Raw genomic sequence first — 24,418 nt, forward strand, 5'->3', positions numbered from 1 at the left:
TTTCCTTTCTGTCTTACTTTCGTTAAGATTTTTGAGTTATTAAGCCATCGTTTACCTTACTCTGTTACTTGTGCTGTTTTACAGAAAGAGTAATTATTATTCAGAATTGTTAATAATCTTTGTTTGATGAAACATAACTGTTTTTTTCCATTACTTTTTCAGAGTAAACATTTTAAAACATTTTATTGACTGAAGAATTCACTTATTTTCATTTGGTCATGACTTAGTAATATATTGATATATTGAAGTTAAATTTTATTGAGAACAGAGGAACAGTTTGTGTTCCAAAATTTAGCTCATATGTATATACTGGTAATTGCATATTTAATGGTCAGGCTGTAATTAGGATCATTCCCACAGTTCAGGTTATTTTTAGCTATTAAGTCATAAACATACGCAGTGACTCAACCAGCCATTGTAACTCTTAACCACTTGTTTGTCATTACTAGTTCTATTACTGGAAATAAGTTAATTAAATGAAGAGTATGTATACTTGGTCATCTGGATGCAACCAAGAGTCTCCATGTTCCTACATTAGTTACCCTTCTCTCTCTAAAACTATATGACTCTGGCTATCAATTTTAGCTTTTCTTGGGTCAGTAGATTTCAGACCTTTCTGTGGCTATCTTTGGAGAAATTGCCTCATCTACACGGTGATCCCTTAGCCCAAGCAGCAGGCAGAGTTCTCCCACTCGTGGCCATCATGTAAACCAAAGAGAAAGCACTGAAGACCTGCTCAGACCTTTGGTCTCCTAGCTCACAGAAAAAACTGATCCTGCTGATCTGTAGCTGCTCGTGTTTTCTGCTTTCCCCATCTCTGGGGAGATCTCTGGACCTGCAAGCCATCCACATTTCCAGATTCTCAGAAGGCCATTCCAGCTCTTTCACATTGGTTTCTGCTATTCATGGCAACTGCCCCTCTCATCATCATCCCTCCATGGTGTGCCCCATGAGCCTGCCATACCACCTTGCCTTTCTCCACTTCTTTTTGTTTCTCTTTCTCATACATCCTGACACATTTGAGCAACTCTGGAGCTACGTAATTAATAAATCGATGGTAATATTATCTGATACTTTTAACTACCTTAGAAAAATCCCTAGGCCAACACAACTTGTACAGGAACACAATGACTCTGTCATGGCAATTTTTCTCGTGTGTTGCGATTTCTAGAACTGTTACAGGTACGAGGAGCAAACAGAAAACTGGAGCGCGGAGGAGCCAAGTTACGGCTGTGTGAGCAGTTTAACGGCACCGTCGGAATATTTTATAAACGGTGGAGTCGATCTTTAAGTTAACTCTGAACTTCCTGGCTCGGTGTTTTTGACCGCTGTGGTACTTAAGGCTTTGCGCTGGCGTTTCTTTGAGGCTGCGGGGCGCTCCGCTCCCCTCCGCTACCACAACGGCACCGCATTCCCCTCAGCCCCACGGCCGCCATCACGGCCGCGCCGCCATTGCCCGCCCCCCCATTGCCCGCCCCCCCGAAGCCCCGCCCCCGGCCGCCATCACGGCCGCCCCCGCCGCCGCGCAGCCCTGCCCCTCCCGCCGCGCCGCGCCGCCCCCTGCCCCTGCCGCCCGCCATTGGCCGGTGCGGCGGGGGGGGAGGCGGGGCGGGGCGGCACGGCCTTTGCGCCGCGTCCTGCCGCCGCCGCTTCCCGTTTGCGCCGCTCCGCTTCCGGGTCGGAGGGGGGGGGGCGGGGGGCAGCGTTCGGCAGCCTCCGTTGGGGCCGCGGCGCCGCCCGGGCGAGCGGCGGGGGGGCGCAGCGGGCGGGCGGGCGGCGGCGGCAGCCGGCGGGGCGGCATAGCGCGCCGGGGCGGCGGCAGGGCCGCGGGGAGGCGGCGGCGGCGGCCCCCGCCGAGGCCCGGTGCCGAGCCGGTCCTCCTATCCGTCCGCCGCCGCCGCCGCCTCTCGGCCGATGCGTTGGCGGCGTCCGCCATGGACAAGATCCTGGAGGGGCTGGTGAGCTCGGCGCACCCGCTGCCGCTGAAGCGGGTGATCGTGCAGCGGGTGGTGGAGCTGGCCGAGACGCCGCTGAGCCGGGCGCAGTGCCGCGCCATGTTCGCGCTGGGCACCCGGCTGGTGCTGCAGGGCCCCGACCGGTTCCAGCGGCAGGTGGGCCGGCAGGTGCTGGAGGCCTACGGCCGTTACCACCGCGCCGAGTTCGAGGCCTTCTTCGACCGCGGGCTCGTCCTCGGCCTCCTGCAGCGCGGCTACGGCGAGCTGAGCAACCGCGACCCGGCCATCCTGGACTACATCCAGGCCGGGCTGCGCCTCATCATGAGCTGCCCCTCGGTGCTGGAGCTCTTCGAGCTGCTGCAGGTGGAGGCGCTGCGCCTGGTGTGCGAGCGGCCGGCGCCGCCGCTCTGCGCCCGCCTCTGCCAGCTGCTGGGCGACTTCCCGCAGTGCCTGCCCCGCGGCAGGAAGCTCTCGCTCGCCTTCTGCCAGCAGCTGGTGCGCAGCATCGCCCACTTCCAGAGCCAGGGCAGCCGGGAGGCCGAGCTGCGCCTCTACGTCTCGCAGGTGACGCAGGTGAGCGGGCTGCTGCGCAGCGTCTGGAAGGCCGAGCCCGACACGCTGCTGCCCTCCCTGCAGGAGCTCTTCGCCGTCATCTCGGCCGCCGGTGAGCCCCGGGCCCGGGAGGGGCGGAGCGGAGGGAAGGGGCCGCGGAGGTCCCGCGGCGGGCGCCTCTGGCACCCAGAGAGCGCTAGGATGCGGTGTCTGGCCGCAGGCACTCCGGCTAGCCAGGGGTTGCTGAGAAAGAGCATGCGAAATAGCTGTGCAGGGCTCACGTTAACATCCAGCACACCAAGCAGTCGTATGGCACCGCAGTGGAGGGAGAGGGGGAGGAAGTTGGCAGGTTGTCACTGTCTTGTGCAGATACTGAATGAACAAAGGGCGCTGTAATTCAGCGCTCTTCGTGTGCTTAACCCATTGAAACTTCTCTCATTCCACCCTGTGTCAATATAACGTTAGGTTTAGGCTAGACTTGTTTCAAAACTTCACAGCTGCAGTCAAGCCGTTGCGAAAATCAAGTGTAGTTTTCCTGCGGGGATTTCTGTTCATTTCTTACAATATGGCCTGTTGAACTATTGCAGATACTTCATTTGAACCCTCGGTTGCACTGGCAAGTCTTGTGCAGCACATACCATTACAGATGATTACAGTACTCATCATGAGCCTTACTACAGATCCGAATGTGAAAGATGCAAGTATGACTCAAGCGCTGTGCAGGTACCGTATTTCATTGGGAAGGGGGAACACTGTTGACATTGCCTTTTTTGAAGTTATTTCTTGCTTCAGTTTAAAAAAAAAAATAAAACAAGGTATGAGGACACTTCTAAGATGGCATTCAAAGTTACACTGTTTGTCATGTTAAACTTGTTTATATTGCTGATACCTGGGATGTTACCAGCAAGGTCTCAGTTTAAGGTTACTGCCTTCATTGCTAGTATGGCTTTTTTGTCACACTTTGCTAGGACAGAATGAAGAGGAAGTATGAGCAGAAACTAAGAGGAAGCCACCTGTGTTGCTTTTAAATTATATATTCTTTTTAGGTATCCCACTTGATGGGAGACAGCTTAAACTAGGAAACTTGACGGGTCTTACTGTCAAGCTGAGAAATAAGGCCTTGTTCTCTGAAGATTAGCCTTTCCACTTTTCCAAGATGTAGATTGTCTCTCTCACCTCTTCTCCATCTGTAAAGAGAGGAATCAGAAATGATATTTACTCATTTCTGCTTAGCTATCTTTATGACTTTTCAGTAGGATTTGTAGGTGACAGCCTCTGTTTACATCTTCGCTCAAGTCTCCGCAAGTTTGACTGTTGTCAAAATGATGGAAGAATGGCAATGATGTAAAAACAATTGCATAGTGTACTTCCTGTCAATAATATAGACATGATTGCACATCAAGCTTAATAGCACTGTGAACATTGATTCAGATTGCTGTCTTGGCTAGTATCTGTAGAAAGGTGACAACTAGAGAAAAATTAAGACCTTGGTGATCTTTACTGTCTTCTTACAGTCTATGGAGGAAGCTTGTGTTGAGCCCAGACAGAAAGATGAGTAAAGCAGTGTAATAGGAAGCTTTTAGAAATTTGTATTGTATTGTCTTTTAATACTGTATAAGTATCCTGTTTTCAAACTACATCCATGTGAATGTAGTATAGCGCTTAGATTCCTACAGTATAGTACTTATGTGTATCTTACTGAAATACTGAGGTTGTTTCTGAAAATAGTCATTGTGTTGACTTGAAATTGGGAAGCTGTACGTCATTTGAAAGCATAATATTAATACTGGTGTTTAGAGACTTTAAAAGAATCACCTTGACTGAACAGACTTGTACAAAGGCGCATGCCCAGTCTAAAATTCAAAGCTGAGAAATTCAGAAGGTTTTGTGCGTACTAATAACTTGCCAGTAATATACTGGTGATTGATTTTCATGTTTGTGTAATTTTAATACTTAGTTTTATTACCTGCTTCAACACAATGGGATTGTATAATTGTACTTCTAGAATGGCTTCTCTGTATGCCTCTGCTTAGGGAAGTAAGGCAGTGCTGAGCTTAGGGTATAATAGGAGCTGCTATTATCAAGTAAGAGCTGCCTTGTAATACTAGCTCTGGTTTTCATCTTGCTTTTGAAAGGGCTGTGCAGTCTTACTTGCCTTATTCATGGAACAAATGCTTGACATTTAAGAGTCTCGTTCTACAGTCACAGGACTGACTGTTTGGGAACCCCTTGTTACTGTTGGTTTTTAGATACTGTTGTGTCAATGTTGTATCCAGTTTTGTTTTCTACCTCTGGCTACCCTTTGCAGTAATTACTTGCTCCCTTCTGCTTTAAAGGAGTGCTCTTACAAAGGAGGTAATGCTGCTGGAATGTCTGGAGCACTGAATGGCCATGTTGTCATAAGGCTTGCATCATTCCCAGGAGGTGCAGAACTCCAGGCATCTCAAAGCCTGTGTTGAGAGTCACCAGGGCTTTGAGACTGCAAATTAGAGGCCTGTTTACTTGGTTCCTAAGGGTAACTTTCATGACACTGCATAGCCTGTCTAAAATTGAGTACAGATTAGTAAATAATGGGTAATCAGCAGATAAATTCAGTTGGGGTGAGGGGTGTTATATCATGTACAGATGAGTATAAGAAAGGGTGCTGTTTTTTGGCACTGAGGTGTTCATAATTGACTCAGCTGCCTCATTAAATCTTACCTGAAGCATCAATGCAGAGAAGCAGGAAGTTGTTGAGTGTCCTCTGGGATGTATGACTGCTTTGAGGGTTTACTTCAGAGGTTTCAGAGTAAGTTTGTTAGCCGCATTCAGAAGTATAACAAGAATCATGCTTCTTGTTTGCACTGTGCCCCAAATATCATTAAGAGAAACTGAATTTTGTTAGAGTGAAAATGTCTAGGTATGACCAGGCCCTCTGTCCCATTGGTCAAGATGTAAGAGATGTAAAGTTTTTTTTTTTGGGGAGGGGGGGGGAAGATGCAGAGTAATTTGAGCTTTGTTGTTTTGTGTTTATTGTTTTTTTCTAATGTGAGAGATTTGCACCATTGAGTGTTTGTCTGATAGTGCTAAGAAGATATCTTTGCAAAAAAAAAAAAAAAGTTACTGTTTAAGGATGCAGAGATCAACATTTTATTTTTTCCAGAGATATCAAATACTATTGTGGTTAGGCACACATGGGTAACAGGCCTGTTCCTCATAGGGTGGTATGAGGCAGAAGGATCTCTCAGGGCCTCTAGGATGTTCTTTTGGTCAAACAAAAAATCTTCCATGTTTATGCATGATCACCGTGTCCCATATTAGCATCTGCCTTTGTGTTAAAATGCAGTAGCAACTGAGGAAGTGCAGCAGAGACTATCTAGTAACCTGAGAGTGTATCATAACCTACCAGATCCCAGATTTTGTTTTTAAGGACAGTCCTAAGCATGTCTGCAGGCTTACCCATGTCCTCTTTCGGCTTTTGTTTCTTGTCTTAAGAACATCAGCTCAACTTTCAATAGCAGAAATAGATTTTAAGGATGGGAGTTGAATTTGTTCAAAATTGATGTGTATCAATTACATGGACAATGAGCCTTTTCTTCGCAAGGTTAGTCATACTCAAATGGTAGCTATTGACCTATTAGTAATAGTGGTGAATAGCTTAATAGTTAATTATACTGAATAGAGGTGAAGCAACATGGCAAGTCTTGTGACCAGAGTGTTGGGATGAAACACAAGGAGCCCCAGCTTCTGCCCAAAAGTAGTGTCTTTCATTTGGAGTTTGAGAATAAGTGTGGCTGGAACTGCATATATTAGCAGGATGGTAACCAGAATACATTATAACCACTGTTCTGAAACAGGGCTCTATTGAAACACTCTTTAGTTACCTAAAAAGTTAATTAAGAAAATTGAATATACTGTCATTAGTCTAATCGACCTTGCAGGTCTTTGTGTCACCTACACAAAGTGTGTCACACTTTGAAAAGTACCAAGTCTACAAATTGAAGGGTGGGTGCTGAAGAGCACGATGGTATGAGACGTAGTGATCTGTTTTTAGGTGAATGTTAATTCTTTGCAAGCCAAAGGAGTTTTGGCCTACATTGGATTCCTCGTTTTATAAAGCATATGAAAAGGCTGCTCACAAAAAACATTTTAATATAACATCCTGAGGAAATGGGAGCTTTATGTAAATTCGGAGCAAAGAATACTGTTGGCATGTTTCTTCCAAGTGTTTTGTAGTGATATTGAAGAAATACAGGTAGATCTGTACTTGATTCTTAAAGTAAACAAAAAAAAAAACACAAGACAGCCTTAATGATTATCTTAAAGAAGCCTTCCAATGTCATGTATATGAGTAGTTCCTAATTGCAAGATATATGGATTTTGAGATGTTTGTGTGCTACACGTTTTTCAGATGTAACTTACAAACTAGATGTAAAAGTTGTTGTTTTTTTATGGTAATACAGCATGCCTGCAATACACGTCTGGTATTGCTAAACACTTTTAGCTTGCAATCTTAGGACTGAAACCCTGATTTCAGTTTGGAGTACTTCATTTGCCAGGAAGACCATAGGATGTGACTGTTTTCTTTCAGATTGATCACCACAAGCCATGTGGCATGGGTAGCAGATGATTTTCAGACTCCTTGTGTTGATAAATTCTCTTAGAAAGCCTTGCATGCAATTCTTCACCATAAAATTCATCTGTCTGGGTTTCAGATGACTGAAACTGACTTGAAACTAAATGCTAGAAGTTCTAAGATCTTAGGTAATTTGATATTGGTTCCCCTGTCAGTAGTTTACTTTGTCTGAGTTTGCTACAACTTTGTACTTGGAGCAAAAAAGAAAAGCAGCTTGTGCTCCCTTTCTGTGTAGTGCTTATGAGATACCTCTTATCCAAAAGAAGCTATGCAGCTGTGCCATGTTAGCATTCTTCTACATTGCAAATCAAAACAGGGAAGATAGGACTGCTTAAAACTATTAGATTCTCTTTGTTCCTTTTGGCTGCTGATGACAGGAGACAGTAATATGTAAAACCTTTTGGATATGTAGTGTGTGGCAGGATACATTCATATAGTGTCCATGTCTTTTCAGTGCTTTCTTCATTCTGTTAAATAGGCTAGAAGCCTGCTAAATGAACCTATTCATAGTGATGCTGACTGCTAGACTGGTTACTTGTAATCTGTTCAGCTCTGCTTAGAACTTCAACTCCTAAAAAAAATTAATATTTGAGGAGCTTTTTCTGTGAAAACGAAGAAATAGACTTGTAACTTCCCTTTTTCACTGAATTATAGAACAGAATTGTAGCCTTCTTTAGATTGAAAGCAGCCTTTGGAGGTAGTCTCGTCCAATCCTGCTTCAGAGTCAGACCTTGTTGCTCAGGGCCCTTTTCCAGTTAAGAGCTTTCTGCACAGATGGAGGTGCTACAGCCTTGCTGCAGACCTTGCTTCAATGTCTGGCCACGCTCATGGTGAAAGAAATTTTTTCTACTAGTCTGTTAGTGCTACTTTTCTAGTCTGAAGAAGGAGATCTTGTGGAAAACTAAAGATAATCCAAAACTTTTTGGAGTTGAGTCTTTAGGGGAGGGGACTGGGGAAAAAATCAAGTTTTGGCTGGCATTGCATTATGATAGCGTCTGTGTCTTAGACTTGCTTCAAGTAACATGCCTGTCTGCCTTGAGTATCAGTGTAAATTGTCTGCTAATTTAAAAGGATAGGAGGAGGTTGTTTTCAGCCCTTTGTTGCATATGTTTCATTGTATTTCCTAGGCACAGCTAAATTCCTTTCACACTTACTTGTTTCGTAGCTGTATCGAAATTCTTCCTTTTGGGGCACATGTAGACCATAGGCTGCTGATCTGCTGATAGCTATTATAAGGTCTTTGTAACATCTGCAGTACTTAATGTTACTAGATTTTGCCTTTTTTAACGTAGTAGTCAGTTTTGTTCTGGTTTGTGTGGTAAATGCTGTAGGAGGGCTGGTTGCCAATTACAAGCACTTTGTCATTTTCAGTTGTTTCGGCCACAAAATAAAAATTTTATCTTAATGTCTGTAAAAACTGAGTTCATTTTTTTTTGAATACAAAAATATGTAATACTTAATTTTATGTTTATGTATTTTTAATTATCTATTTAATGTATTAGTTGTTTATATAGCAATAAATTTGTGGAAATGTAACCAAAATTATCTTACGACTTCCTAATACCCTTCTGTTATTTCTTGTGAGCGTGTGTGTATAGAATGTTTTTGTTGAGGTCAAAATCATGTGGCATATTGTTTGTTTTGTTGGTTTATTTTACTAAATCATTTTTCATTATCTTTCAGGATGATTGACTGGTTGTCTTGGCCTCTGGCTCAGCACGTAGAAACTTGGGTGATTGCACTGCTGAAAGGACTAGCTGCAGTCCAGAAATTTACTATCCTTATTGATGTCACTCTGCTAAAGATTGAGTTGGTATGTTGGAAAAGAACAAAACTGAAGGAGAAGGAAAGCAATTTGTAACAGAAGCAACAACAGGCAATTGCATAGCTGTTATACACTATTTTATTGTCCTGCATGGATTATGTAAACTTGTAACTTACGGTTACATGTAACTTTGTTTCAAATGGTTGAGGATTTCCAAGTCTGTTTACATTTTTACTAGAATTTCGCTTTCTAGATTTACTGAAAATAAATGTTTCGTTGTTTTTTTAGGTATTTAATCGACTTTGGTTTCCTCTAGTGAGGCCTGGTGCCCTTGCTGTCCTTTCCCACATGTTACTTAGTTTCCAACATTCTCCAGAAGCTTTTCATTTGGTAAGTTACTGATCAAATGATTTTCAGTTGTTTTGAAATGTAATTCATATGGGCTTTTTAAATTGGGCGCAAAGAGAAACGGAATTGAAGTGCTTGGATTTCATCTTTGTTTCAAGGTTCCGGAATCGGATTTCTGTGGGTTACAGGCCACTAGGCTTTCTAGCTGCCAGGTTCAGCAACTCAATCTGTAACTGGAAACAATGCTTTGTTCTTCCTTGTATGTACATATTTCTGGCAGTAGCATCTGGGGACCACATTCTGTCTTTGACTATGTACTTCTAGAATGACATTTCACATGGTGTGAAGTCTACAGGTAAAGCTGGGCTGTGGGTTGGTCTTTCAGGCACAACTGTTTGGAGAAAACAGATAACCAGTTACATTGCCTGCTATATATGACCTAGTTGCCCTGGATAGATGTGCAAGAGCAAGTAGTTCAGTTTAAGAAAGTTATGTGATTGTGACATACGTGTGTGCAACCTGAGGGGCGCTATTTTTAATGGCCACTTCTCAAAATACAAGTCACCAGTTAAAGCAGTAGGTATTAGGTTATGACAATGACTGTTTACATTCGTACAGCAAGATGTATAACACCTTCCCTCTCCTCAAATTCAGTGCCTAGCTGGAAGTTGCTTTTAAGTGAAATATAGGTCTTTCAGGTTTGATTATAACAACATCGTGGCACACAGTTTCTTTAAGCTGTCCCCAGGGCTCTTAGGCTTGAAGTGATCTCAAATGCTTTGCTTTCATTGGTGTCAGAGTAATTGTCTTAATGCCTGTTAAACTTGTTTTAATAACAAAAGTGATGACTTGCTTTTGAAGTCCTCGAAGAATGTTCTGTTGTACTTAAAATATGTAACTCAACCACAGTTTGTTCTGGAGTATGACACTTTAGTTCAACTTCAGCCAAAAGTGGTGCTTCTGTATATATACCAAGTGTAACTTTGACTATTATGCAGTGTGCCATAAGAAAGACTTTGATTCTCAATTAGACCTTTGGACTTCTACATTCTGGTCTTCCCACATGGCTTGTCTGTACAAAATTATCACATCTTTGGTTTAATTTATGCAAGTCTCATTCTTGGAAGTTGACGCATAGTCGTTGCTGTGTATGTGTGTTTGTGAAGTGAGAAACTTTTAATTGCAGCTTTCACTGGTGACTATGTGGTTCATACAATAATTTATCTTGGTATTTTTGTTTTCAAAGAGTAGATATCTTGCTTGCAAAAAGAGTAGAGTTTGTTTCTGAGATATAAAAATATTTATACTTACAAAACAACTGCTATTTGAGAAAGCGACAAATGAGTATTGTGCGCCTGGCCCCTCTTAGTTTGGTGTTTTCAAGTATACTGGTTCATGTAACTTATGTACTTGCCTAAAATGATGGCATTCTTACTTTTTTGTATACTTTCCGTCTTTACTGCAGAACAGTTTTAGCTGTTCGTGATGGGAAATGATTGCATCCATTTTTTTCCACAGTTAATCCCATTTGATCACTTAGAAACAAAAAAGTGTCCAAAATATTTCGGTTCAGTGGTAAGTCCCTACTCCTAGGGCCCACACTGAAATAACTTTCTACTTCTTATGTTTGAAGACTAACAAATAAGACTTTTTACATTAAAAATACAGACAGAACTGCGTTGAAGAGGGGGAAAGAGTTAGACTAAACATTGTTTTTATAATGAATTTAAAGCAGTAATGAATTTGAACTAATTCCCAAATAGGTTACTACTCCTATGCTAGTTTTTTTAGCTTGTGATAAATTATCTTGGTTTGAGCCCAGTTCTATCACTAGGTGGAGCTGCAAACCAGTTTCCGTCTCCTTAAATAAAATCAGATGAACACCTTACCTGCTTCAGATACCAAGCATTAGATTCTGTTAAAGAAAAATTGAGACTTTTTTTTAAAAACTCTATGTATGAAATTAGGACAGGATACTGAGCTGTTAGTGGTGGCACAAAAGCAAAATGTTTGTTCTATTATCATTAATAAAACGAGTACTTTGAACATGACTGTTTAAAAACTTGACATGCATCTTCTGAGTTCATGAAGTTCCAAAATTTGGTATATGAGCGGAAGGCAGCACTGAATGATTAATTGTGCTGTTTGAAAATTGTCATGGGTAAAGAATCATGCATGCGTTTTTCTGGTCACTGTTTCTCAATCACTTGTAACCTTAAGAACAAAACATTCCCTGCCATTTAGGGTGTGGAAACAGTAAAGTTGTCTGTAGGAAAAAATTTGAAAATTGAATTGCTGTTTAATACTTTCTTTTTCCATCCTTTAGGTTGTGCCACACGTGGTCAGCTTGGTTCACTCCTTCAAAAGTGATGGTTTACCTTCCAGTACAGCATTTTTGATGCAGTTGACTGAGTTGATACACTGTATGATGTATCATTATTCAGGTTTTCCAGAGCTCTATGAACCCATTCTGGAAGCTATTAAGGTATATTAGGAATGCAAAGATGGTGGGATGTTCCTGTTTTGTTTTCCCAAACACGAAAGCTATAATCTGACAGATCTAAATTGTTTAGAACGTTGACTAGGAAAAATGAATTAACCACATAATCTATTGTTGATTCTAACTACTTGAAATAAAAAAAAAAGTCCTGATTGTCCAGGAGATGATTGTAACAACCTTTAAGAAAAGTCCGTAATTAGAGCCTTTATTAAAAACATAATCTAATTTCTTTAGCCTCGTGTACCTAACAATGTCTTTGCAAGGTTTATTCTAGACAATGCATTTCAACTCAAACTAGAAGCTGTAACTATTCAAATATAAGTTCAGGCTGAGGGGTACTTGAAATGGCATAATTCACTCACTATTTCCAAAACTCCAAGTAAACACTACATCTTAATAGTGCAGTCAGTATTGCATGCCTCTGTTGGTAAAGGATACTGGCCTATACTGTTTCAAAGCCAAGTTTTGCTTTTTTGAGACAATGTTTAATTTACATAATACATATTTTTAATTACTTAAGAGAAAAAGTCATAAACCAGGGTGTTACTGCTTGATTTTATAACAGTGGTATTTCACTTAAATGTTTTGAAGCCTAAAAAACCCCCTATCAACTTCACTTCAACTATTTCGGACTCTTTCATTCTTAATTTTTTTTCTGATTTGACAGCAGAAATGTATCTCCAGAAAAGGTTATGGATGTTTTGAGGTTCTATTAATGCATGGAATTTGCAAGGTAGTTTAGAGGGGCAGGAAGGATTGTGTGTATGCAGATCAAAGGTGTCTACCAGTCCCTTATTCGTGTCACTTGCTAGTTGACAAAAGAAGCCCTGAAGAAGAGGATTCAAGGATTTGGTTGTTGTTGTTTGTAATAGGACATTTTATTAGCTTTTGACTTGCCAGACATTTCTGCTGTCAGTATTTTCAAAGACAATAGCAGCATGTATACGCTAGGCTAGCAGAGGTGGCAAAAGCCTGAAGAAGAAGTTAAGAGCAAGGGAAGATAAAAAAAAAAAAGACTGCTGGGTGGCAGTACCTACAATAAAAGCAAATATATGAGTCTATTAAATGTGTGTGTTTCTTTTGTAGGATATGCCCAAACCCAGTGAGGAGAAGATAAAGTTGATTCTCAGTCAGAGTGCCTGGACTTCTCAATCCAGTTCTTTGCCATCTTGTCTATCTAGACTTTCTGGAAAATCTGAAACTGGGAAGACAGGTCTAATTAATCTGGGAAATACTTGCTACATGAACAGTGTTATTCAGGCACTTTTTATGGCTACAGAGTAAGCCCTTTTTTACCGGCTCTTTTCATTGCAAATTGATTATTGCAGTTTTCTTGCCTTTCATTGAATATAAACATGTCCTGGGTTAGTCAGCTGCCTAGGGCTGGGTGACTTTCTTTGCACTTAGATGCTTATTGCTTTTCTAAAATCCATCTCTGTGGAACTGCAGTTGTAGCTGTTAAAAATCCTCATCCTTTCTGTCCATTGTCAAAGATGTATATGCAATGAACTAACTAAAGCATTTTAACGCTGACTCAATGCGTTTCTTCAGTGTCTAAAATGAGAATTAAATGTCTGTCTTCCAGGTCCTTTCTTTTCTTTGCTTTCCTTAATATTTTAAAAGTTTCATGGTGATGCTTTTTTTACAATCTGGAAGCTGTTGGGGGGGAGGGTGTTGGGGAGTCCTATCTTACACACTTAAATATATGAAGAAATGACTTTGTGCAATGAGCTCCTACTGTACAGTAGCTTCACACTTCTGCACTAGAGCAGAATTCAGGGATTGAAGGGAAGTGTTAAAGTGTTGTATGTTTTGCTGTCTTTCAAACTGAAGTAATTTGAGATGGAGTGATGCCTGCATTGCTGTTAGAAAGCTATGAGGGAAACTAACATCTACTTCTTATTTCAGTTTCAGAAGACATGTTTTATCTCTGAATCTAAATGGGTGTAATTCACTAATGAGAAAATTGCAGCATCTTTTTGCATTCTTGGCCCATACCCAGGTATGACAGCTTTCAATTTTTTTTAAGCTTAGATTTGTATACCAAAATTTAGGAAGTGGCATCATGCCATGGGAGTACACTACAGTACATAAAAAATAAAATGTGGTAGATTTGTAGGGGAATGAGTCTGCCTCCAAGTGTTTAGATGACATTAATGGAATTAGAGTAATCTATTTGATAAGTGGAACATCCACTTATGAACAACCAAATGACAAAGTAAGTTCTGTTTTTATAGATGGGTTGTAACGTGTTTCCTTTCACAAGGCAAAATGGAAAAAAAAATTAACTAAGACCTGAATTGATATACCAGTTGATTTTATGCAACTTCATGGGATAAAGTTCTATAGTGAATTCTACGTTAAATTTTAATGTCGTTCAACTTCTGATTTCACCTTTATTAAATGAAACACCCAAGTGTTTTCCTAGTAATAGGAAGACAAAAGACATGGATTAATACCAACAAACTCGTTGCAAAAGTCATGAGGATGGATCACCTTAAAAATAAATTGGTACTAATGAAATACTGGCGTTCTTCTGAAGTATGTTTTCTTCAAGCTTGCCAGCAAGAACATTAACTTGATCTTAAACTTAATGTCTGGCTTATGCTCCCTACACATAGAATATTTGCAGGAACCACTACTTTTCTGTGTATTAGCGGTGATTGCTACAAAACTAATGGCTAATAATTGTTTTTCTCCTCCTATGATTAAATTGTTTAAATGTACCATGTTTCATACAATTCCTTCAGCATAAAGTGGTTCAGAGTCCAGCTGTTCATATCAAAATGGTATAACAAAATGTTTTAGTTTTTATTTCATTGTCTGTTTATTTCGTACACTAACAGAGGGAGGCATATGCTCCTAGAATTTTCTTTGAGGCTTCCAGGCCACCATGGTTCACTCCTCGATCCCAGCAGGATTGCTCAGAATATCTCCGGTTCCTTCTAGACAGGTACAGTTATCATGCCATTAATGAGTAGGAATCTACAGCCCTATCACATAATGCTGAGCTTCTTATTAGGAGCAGTCATCTAATAGTTCCATTGCATGAGTGAAAATTGGGAATTTTGGGTCTGTCTCCTGACTGTGTTTGTCATAAGTAGTCTCTGAAAAACTTTTCTTCATGAGTTTAATCCATGATAAAGTCCAAATACAGTCCTCTCTACACACCATTTAAAGCAGGTTGTGTTGGTGGTGATGTTCTTTTTTTTAAACGTGAACTTAAAGTTGGGTGTTAGTTATGTTAGCTGTGGTCCTGTTGTAAAATTCATGTGGTTGCTGAAAGCTGTTTAGTCACAGATCTGGAATTTCATCTTAGTGTAGGCAGCTATACTCCGTATAGATTAGATAAGTAATAAAGAGATGTACATGCCTTTATAACTAGTTGTTTATAAACAAGTGAATTAACTGTGACACAGATAACACCCACAATTTATTTGTAACTTTACTTAATTTCAGCATGCTGAGTATTTTTACTGAGTTTTGGCTTAAGCAATATGCTTAGACATGTGCTTCTGGAGAATTTTATCTCAGTTGTGAAAGTGTCCTTTTTTCCCTGTCTTGGATTACTTTTACTACAGTTTCTGACTTTCTTGGGTGGAAAATCGTGACCTTTTCTTTTCCTTAGAAGTAGTCTGGCACTATATAAATAGCTACTACTTCTCTTACAAAACCTGACATGAAGAACAAGTCAAATGGAGACTTGATTTAGGATGATAAACTACTAAACAACATTTTTATTAAATGCATACTGGTTCTCACAGTGTATTCATTGTGTTCAGTTATGTATAAAATTTGCACAAAAATCTTTATGGTTTCACTTTATAGTTCACTTTATAGTCCACTGGGTAGTACTGAACTGTATGGTTTGGCTTGCTTATATGAACGATAACAGTTTTTTTAATGTTTCTATTCACTTAACCATTGATTTTTTTAGCATAACTTGAAAGAAGTCTCAGATGTTGCAGCTGTATTTCTTTGAACAACAGTACCACTACTTGGACTTTCTTCTTTGTCTTTAGGCTGCATGAAGAAGAGAAAACCTTGAAAGCATTGTCTTCAGCGAAGGCTCCTGAAAGTAGGAAGAATGATGAGTCCCAGACACAAGAAACTGTCCATAAAGCACAGGTATTTGCTGAAGCACCTTGTATGGGAAGTGAAGAAAGAACTCTCATAGAGAAAATGTTTGGAGGGAAACTGAAGACTACTATATGCTGTTTGAACTGCAAAAGCACATCTCAAAAGGAAGAAGCTTTCACAGATCTCTCTCTGGCTTTCTGTCCTCCAGCATCCTTGGAGAATGTTGGTTCAAAATGTGTGGACTGTTCTGAAATGAAAGATGACTGTGGGGTGGAAACAAGTACTTCAGCAACTACTCCTGCTGGAGAAACGCCTCTCAATAGCTTGGAAATAAATGGTGGATGCGATGCAGTTACGATTGAAGGAACCACAAAAGATTTTTCTGCTGAGCCAAACTCTGAGACTAATTCTGAACTCAACAGAAGTCAAGAAAACAGGGACATGTCTCAGAGGCTAGTAGGGAAAAACACCCCATCAGTTACAGACTTACTGAATTATTTTCTGGCACCTGAGATCCTCAGTGGAGACAATAAATATTATTGTGAAAAGTGTGCCTCTCTACAGAATGCTGAGAAAACTATGCAAATCATTGAGGAACCTGAATACCTCATTCTCACTCTTCTGAGATTTTCATATGATCCAAAGTGTCATATAAGACGTAAGATCTTGGACAATGTTTCTCTGCCACTTGTTTTGGAACTGCCAGTCAAAAGAGCAACATCGCCTCTACCTGTAGTTTCAGGAGGTTGGTCTGTTGATGGTGAGGTTTCTGATATTGGAGAAAATCTTGCTAAAAAGCTTAAGCCCTCTGGTGCTGATGAAGTGTCCTGTCCACAGCCGGTGCCCTACACGCTAAGCTCTGTGGTGGTGCACTCTGGCGTATCCTCCGAAAGTGGACATTACTATTCATACGCTAGAAATGTTACTGGTTCAGGGCCTTCAGGACTGCGTCATCAGTCTAAAGCTCTCTCTTTAGTTTGTCCTCAAAATAAGTTGTTGGCAGAGGAGAGTCCTTGTACTGTTATAGAAAATGAGCTGGACACTGATATGTCAAAAGAATGGTTTCTGTTCAATGACAGCAGAGTGACATTTACCTCATTTCAGTCAGTCCAGAAAATTACCAGTAGATTTCCAAAGGACACTGCTTATGTTCTCTTTTACAAAAAACAAAATAACACCTGTGGCTTCAACACCAATTCAGCAAATGGACTCTGGGTAAATGGAGACCCTCCCCTGCAAAAAGACCTCATGGATGCAATTACGAAAGATAACAAACTATACTTGCAGGTAAGTTTCAAGTAGTATGCCAGGAGTGGTCTCCTTAACACTCACAAGAAGCAGCTTAAATAAAAAGAAAAAAGGTAGCTTCTGAGTATTCTGGTACGTGAACTTGGTAAATCACAAATCTGTCTTCCATCTTGACCTGTACTATGAAATCTGTCTAGCAACTTGATCAGCTGTCACCATTAGGCAGGAAGCACAAGGGAAAATAGTTTAAACTGGTCCATTAACCACTTGTAACAGTATGCAGGAAGAGCTTGTCAAACAGTACTAAGTTGCATTGCCTTTCATAAATTGCAAGAATGGCTGAAGTATATTAACTTTTAGTGTTCTTAAGCGTGTTTTCATTTCAAGTGACATTCATACAACTGCGATTGCCTAAATGCTCTAACAATTAAAATGAAGACCAAGTGCTAGTGACTAAATTCTGCTTTCCTTTTGCTTTTTTTTCCTCTGGGAACTCTCCCTTTTTGTAGTAGCTGTGTTTTAGATCGCTGTTATTTAAAAAATGCTGTGCTCCACATTAAAATGTGGTTTGTTTTGAGCACCACTGCTATGTGTAGGCTGTCTAGTAGTAAGTGTTTTATTTTGTGTTCCTTGGGTTAAGCTGTTCCTGGGAGTTATAGGCCTACTCAAATTAGAAAAATGAGTCAAGTTCAGATTGGGAAAGAACAGATGAATCTTGCTGTGAGAATCTTTTATAATAGTCACAGGTATTTGATAAACTTTCAGCAATTTTCAGCAATTGTGGTGCTATTTTCTGACTACTTAAAACATTTGTGTGCTAACCGTCTTTGTTTATATGCTATCTCTCCTCTTGCCTATACAGGGTGGCGTAAGGCTTAGCTTCTTCAGCAGCAGTTCCAAATAATATTTTTGGTCAGAAATGCTTTCATTTCTTTCCATTTAAATATGGCTGTGTTCATCACCAAACTTCAAACTCAAAACTTCAATGGGGTTCTCTAAGTTAATATTTTAAAGACCATTTTGAGTCAATTTCTGGAACATAGTAAAAAGTTAAATTGGTCTTTTTGAATACTGCTGTACACTTGGAAGTGGAGGAAAATCAATGTGACTTTGTAAAACCTAGTCACTTGACAGACACAAATATTGTTCTGAATAGTCTTCCAGACTAAAGCTTTCTCTGTAGAGCATGTAGCTTAAATTACGTAAAGCATTGTCGTCATCTCATGTAAGCTGGCTTTAGGTTCTAAGCTATTAGTGTCCTGAAAACCTTTCCCTTAGAACTCAAGTGTCCTTAAATGGAAAAGAAGTTGATATTTTCCGCATATATAGTGTTTTTTGTTACTTTTTAAAATTTAGTCTTTTACACACATTGAAGTGCTGAATTCTTCCATATTAGCTTCTTAGTTCTTGAGATCCTGTCCTTTTCTCAGTTTAAATGAGACTGTTTAAAAATGCTTAGTTAATTTCTTTCTCAAATTAGGTCTAGTGTTGTGATCCTCTGAATTAGGTTATTGTACTTTTGAGAAGTCTAATTTCAGTGTTTGAAGTTCCAAACAAGTATTCTGTTAAAAATATACTTTCCTATTGAGGAAGACTTCACTTTTTTGAAACATGGTGTTTTTTAAAATCCTCTACCCTAGTGCTTTACTTTTATTATTGCATACCAGTTGACCACAAGATAAAATATTTTCATTTCAAATATTATAACCTGCAGTATGAGTAGCTCCCACTCCAATTAAAACAAATTAAAAATTGCTTTCTGAGAACAAGTGGAAGGTTTTTTGGGGGGGAGGAGGGGAATGCTCTGCATTGTTCTCAGTCCGCAGAACTATGGTGACCATTGAGATTTGCTTAACTGATCTGGGTCTTTTTCAGGAAAGAAATGTAATTGGTTTAAAAACATTAAGCATTTGCTTTGTATGGAAACAAGGATATTGTGGAAGCTGTAGTGGTGTTTGCTATACTTAGAACAGCTAATACAGGCTAATATTAAGTAAGCATATGCCTTGAGAAGGAAGAGATGGGCCCAGTTAGCACAAACTATTAAACACGAATAAAGCATGAAAGATCTTAAATTGGTAGACATTTAGACATAGTAGGCATCAGTTGTTTTAGCACTGAATGCAATGATAAGGTGTAGTTCTTAATACTGTCAAGAAGCTTTAATTGGTAATTTGATCACTGCTCTGTATTTCTCATGTGTATGCATGCATAGAGATGCCTCCTGTCTATAATAGGAAATGGTTTTATACACCCTAGCAAAGAATTTAGATCATGAGTGAAGCTTATCCTATTCTCAGTGCATTGTGGCTGCTTCTGCATGTTCTCTTAAGCAATTGATAAAAAGCTCTGCTTGTTGCTGGCTTGTGATCTGCAACCAGTGAGATGCAGTGATGTGGGGCTCCAGAGCTGGGAGTCATCCCTTGCACGTAAGTCATGTGCAATATATGGTGGTGTTGCTGTTAGTGACTGTCACTGCTGGTAGTAGTGAAAACAGGATTCATCTCCTCTGCAAGGAAGTCTCATAATAGATTGTTGTGATCTGTATTGTGAAAGATGCATAATCCAAAATAAGCATGAAATAACCTAGTAACTGCAGAAAAGGAAGTTCCATTGCAGCTAAATCTGACCAAAAAAAAAAACACTCAGATTTAAGATGTTTTGAAATTGGTAGCCAAAAATAACACTTTTATTTAATATCAGGTAATCTGCAGACCTATTGCTGATGCTTATATTCTTTTTAATCCAGTTTGCTAGATAAAACTCAACTACCTTGTTTTAAGGAGTGTGAAGTTGCCATAAGAGTTCTGTGGAGGAGGGAGTAAGGAAAACTTTTTTTGGTTTGGTTCCTTGCTGCATTAAAACAAACATGTTACTAACATTTCAGCAAAAAAGAAAAACCAGCCAAGGTGCAGTGTAGCAGTTTTCCCACTGTTAGGCTTTGAGGAGACATTCTGTCTGAAGTTAAACAGCTTTTTTCAACTAACCAGGCAATTTACACAAATCCTGCTACTTAAATCAAAATTCCTGTTGGTTTCTGGTATGAAAAGTAAGTTTTGTATTCCGTAGGTATTCAGTAGTCTTTCTTTGGTATAGTTAACAGATGAATAAGAATCCACATACCGTTGGAGACTGTATAATACTGTCTTTCAAGGACAGTGGCCAGCATATCTGTTTTGACAGCTTTTTAAAAATCTTTTATATGGTTATGGAAATTAGTATGGTTTTTGGTAGCGCAAAATAGTTTCATACTTAGGCTGTGTTTTTGTAAGAGGACAGAAAACTGTCCCACAGTTTAAATCTATACATGCTATTTTTAGCACTTACAAAAGTGCATGGATAAGTCTGTTCAGCGCTTTCATGGTAGTGTAACAGTCTTTTAGGTTCTTGGCTCCATTCCTTGCTTTCACCAGGAGGTGGTGGAGAAGAAAAGGAACAACTGAAGGTGATCATCGTGATTATGAAAATCCTGTGAGAATGGCTTGCTATTGCCTGAAGATGGTGGTGTGAAATGACCAGCTGTCATGTGAAGGCTGCCAGTGTGATCCTTAGCACCTAAATGCTCTCTTTTTGTTTCTGAAATAAGTAGAGCTTTTATTTTTAATCTTTATTGTTAGTCTTCAAGAACCCTACTCCTGACTTCCTTCCCTTGACTTTTGAGGCTCTTGGCCAATTTGAGAAAGGGATACTTAGCCACAAGCTACTGCAAAGTTTGTGAAACTAGCTGGAGAGAGAAAATGTATGTTATCTCTGAGGGAAGAGCCTATGCTAATCCTGTTATTAGACAGCTCAGAAGCCATGGAGGTGCGCACCTGTAAACCAAGCTGGCAGGAGGCTATGCTTTCTTACCTCTCCTTCTAATGCAGGTACTTCTTCCTTGGGTTTTCCTGCAGCTGATTCTCATTCGTGTTCTGGAGTATTTAAGAGTTGTGGAGACCTACTCATGTTAATACAGGGTTAGCATCACAGTAACTGTTGGAAGTTAAAAGTCCACATGGAATGGAAACTGAACGCTTGTTGGTCTTGTTGCATTTTATCTGAGTATGTTGCTCATTGATGCAATTGATTAAGTGGAATGAAATTGTGGGCTTAAAATAAATAACATTGATTTAAAGGTTTTGCATTTCAGTTTGGCAACCGAGAACAAGGGCATCTTAAAAATTCTGGGATGAAAGTTCATGGGAAGTGTGTATCAATTTAATGTTCCGTTAGCTTTTGATCAGCAGTCTAATCCTTTAGAAGCATCCCGTGTAACTTTACAATGTTTCTAGCTTAAACTTAAATGGATTTAATTATGATTCACATACACTTAATCATGTTCAGCAAAATTGTACCTGTGGGAATGGCTGTGGATGTCGCCTTCAGCTTGGATTTCAACAAGGTAACCATTCAGCCTTTAGAGTCCAGGAGCTAGTGGATGTTGCTTTTAAAGCTGTTTTTACTAATTTACAAGAAATTAAATGCTTCTTGGATTTTTTATAGTCCATTTTCTTTCATTTCAGGAGCAAGAGCTTAGTGCTCGAACACAAGCACTTCAAGCTGCTTCAGCCTCGTGCTCTTTCCGCCCCAATGGATTTGATGACAACGATCCCCCGGGAAGCTGTGGACCAGCAGGTGGAGGAGGAGGGGGTGGGTTCAGTACTGTTGGTAGATTAGTCTTTTGACTACGAAGACGACCTGGAATACACTGGTTCCGAAGCAGCCCGGTAATGCTGAGGACAATTAAAATTTTGGAACGTTGTCATATATTGTACCAAGCTTTGAGACTTGATTCTTGTTCAAAAGCAAATGTTGGGGTTTTTTTGCTTGTGTTTTATTTGAAATAAATAAGCGCATAATGGAAAAAAACTACCTCTTAAAAATTCAGTTGCTTTTATGGTAAGAAACACTTGCCCAAAAGTCTAAGTGGAGATTTTTAAGTAGTTTTTAATGACACTGCATTAAACTCAACAAGTGCATGTACATCTTTTTCTATTATCCTTATCCACTGAATGAGGAAAGTTCCTTTTGACTCTGATGGTGTTGCTTTATGTGGAAATGATTTTGGATGGGTTATACTGCATACATAGTTTCCCACCCCACCTTATTAACAAATCTGATACCTTTATGATTTGTAAATATGATGCAATCTTATAATGAAGGCAATAACTTAAGATGTGACATGCTACAATACTTTAAAAAATATTCATTTCCAGCATAAATGTAAAGAAGAAAAACATATAAATATTTGTTAAGATGTTTTCCAAAAGTGCATGTTGTGTAGGAACAATGTTTTTAAATAGAAGTTAACTTTGTAGTGTTTCTAATTTTTTGAGAATTTTAAAATTATTTCAGGGAATATATCTGCTGTGTATTTGAAAGAAAGAGATTCTGTATGTGCCTTGCAGTACTGTAACTTAAAAACAACTTTCTGAGGCTGCAGAAAAGGGACAATATGTTAGTCAATTTTTTTCAGTATTAGAAATCAATCTGGGTTTAGAAAGTTATTAGGCTTCCAGAAATTTAAAAAAAAAAAAAAATCTGGTAGTTTGAAATGCAGTAAGTTTTTTCCATTATTTTTGATTCAAAACGCTAAACCTAGTGACTTAGTTGGTTAAGATGGTCGTATTTATTGAGCTATACTTCTGAAATAGCAGGAAGGCTACCTGTATTGATCCTTGCTGAGGATCTGTGCTTCTAAGAGTCCTTTCAAGTTTGGCCTTCTGATTTTGCTTATAGAGAAATTTCTGGTGAGTTCAGGTTTTAAGTGTATGCAGAAGACCAAAATGGCATTGTCTATGGAGCAATGTTTGCGGGCTTGTTCTGTTAGTCTTGGCAGAAACAGAAGCTTTGTTTTTAATGTGCAATGAGGATAACAGAAGTAATGGAATTACACTGAATATGGTGATAAATTCTTAACTTGAATAATCTTATAGTGAAGTGTAAATTTATTTAAAGTATTTTTACAAGATTCTGCACTGTTTTGCTGTGTTTTTATATTAAGTGACAAAGCGTATCCTTAAAAAGCATGCAAACCTGGCAGGTGTTAGCTTAACTGTATAATTTTTTTCAGAAAATGCCTTTAAAAAGCATTAAATGAGTTTAAAACAAATTGTTCATATAATATCGAATATTTGGATTTTAGTCCATAGTAAGGTATCTTAGCTTGCAAACTATTTTTATATTATCACTAAAACTGTGTTACTTGCTCTGCTATAGGTTCATGTTACTGCTCAAGAAGGCTAGGGCAGGTCACCTTAATTTTTTTAGTAGGTTTCAAGCTCTGACTGTAGTACCTCAGCTTTGACCTGTGCTTTCATTGCTGCCTCAGTTGTAGGTCTCTAAATCAGGGGATTCAGCTGCAGAAATGGGGGATGTTATGAGACCAGTGTGAGGAATGTTCTCATTCAGTTTGGGTGAGGTTGTCTTGAAAGCTCGCTCTGTCTTATAATTCTGTAGCTTTCAGTCCAAGAAGGTTTTTTTAATTTCCTTTTGGGTTTCTTTGCCAGTTGGCTCTGGCTTCAAAATGTTCTTATGACAGGTAAATTGTTTTGCTCTTCCAAATTATGGAAAGGACACTATAAAAAGCTGTCTATTTGTGTTACAGTGGGAGCATTTTCTCTCTACTTATCACTTTACTGTTCATTTTAAGACACTAGAAGTTAAAAGCAGGAGCAAGTGTTTTTACTCTATATGAAATCAGTTTTGTAAAGGTCAATCTCGTTTTTACGTTCTCAAAGCAAAAATGCAAATTATGTATCCCACCTAAAAAAGAAAGTGTGGTATGACTCTTGTATACCTATTGTACTATATCTACTTCATGAGCTCTTAGAAGGCTTTCTATGCTCTTGTTGGCCTATTCTAACTTAGATGTTAAATATGGCAGCTTTGTCAGAGGAATGCCATAGGGTTGGATCTCCTTAAGTGTAAAATGATGGTATGTCTGAAACTGAAAATCTCCTTTTTTACTTGACTTCTGTTGATGCAGTTACTTTGGTTTTACAGATAGATTTTTAAACTCAAAATACCTATTTGCAAGTCTGCCCGTTGACCTGACAACCCTCGTAGGCAGATGGATACCTTAATGTGGAAGGTTTCAATAAAGCTAGTGAAAGTGGAGTGTTTCTCACTTTGAACTGTACAGATTTTCATTGTTTACAGTAATGGCACTGCATGTTCTGGACATTGTTCTTTCATTCTATGTACATATGGTACTTCAGTTTGTCTGTGACTGAATGCTGGATGGTTTGTTTATTGACCTTTATGGCTCCATTCTTAATTTGCTTTCCATCTGAGATGAATAAGTAGAAAGATACAAAATACATAATGCTATTTCTGAAGCATACTTTTTGTTGTTTCCTTTCTTGAAGGATATA

At 39.5% G+C, this 24,418-nt stretch overlaps 1 protein-coding gene across 3 annotated transcripts; it reads left to right on the top strand.

Annotated features, from left to right (window-relative positions):
• Positions 1 to 1,805: 1,805 nt before the first annotated feature.
• Positions 1,806 to 24,387, top strand: USP38 (ubiquitin specific peptidase 38). Of its 3 annotated transcripts, XM_048074964.2 has the most exons (10): positions 1,806 to 2,619; positions 3,095 to 3,230; positions 8,806 to 8,935; positions 9,176 to 9,277; positions 11,562 to 11,720; positions 12,822 to 13,015; positions 13,644 to 13,737; positions 14,582 to 14,688; positions 15,758 to 17,102; positions 21,566 to 24,387. In XM_048074964.2, exons 1-10 carry the CDS (start codon positions 1,935 to 1,937, stop codon positions 21,725 to 21,727), a joined length of 3,114 nt encoding a protein of 1,037 aa, XP_047930921.1. In that variant the 5' UTR covers positions 1,806 to 1,934; the 3' UTR covers positions 21,728 to 24,387. The 3 variants fall into 3 exon arrangements, with proteins under 3 accessions (XP_047930921.1, XP_013053296.1, XP_013053297.1); XM_013197842.3 differs by lacking the exons at positions 1,806 to 2,619; positions 3,095 to 3,230 and adding an exon at positions 4,938 to 5,022; XM_013197843.3 differs by lacking the exons at positions 1,806 to 2,619; positions 3,095 to 3,230; positions 8,806 to 8,935; positions 9,176 to 9,277 and adding an exon at positions 9,414 to 9,590.
• The last annotated feature ends 31 nt before the right edge of the window (positions 24,388 to 24,418 follow it).

The sequence above is a fragment of the Anser cygnoides genome, chromosome 4, assembly GCF_040182565.1.
Source record: "Anser cygnoides isolate HZ-2024a breed goose chromosome 4, Taihu_goose_T2T_genome, whole genome shotgun sequence".
NCBI classification, from domain to species: domain Eukaryota; kingdom Metazoa; phylum Chordata; class Aves; order Anseriformes; family Anatidae; genus Anser; species Anser cygnoides.

Bases quoted from the DNA above. Each gene is read 5' to 3' on its own strand.
- USP38 (XM_048074964.2), top strand. From the start codon at position 1,935: ATGGACAAGATCCTGGAGGGGCTGGTGAGCTCGGCGCACCCGCTGCCG. The intron at 8,936-9,175 runs GTATGTTGGAAA...TTGTTTTTTTAG, and splicing joins CTCTGCTAAAGATTGAGTTG to GTATTTAATCGACTTTGGTT. The intron at 14,689-15,757 runs GTACAGTTATCA...CTTTGTCTTTAG, and splicing joins CTCCGGTTCCTTCTAGACAG to GCTGCATGAAGAAGAGAAAA.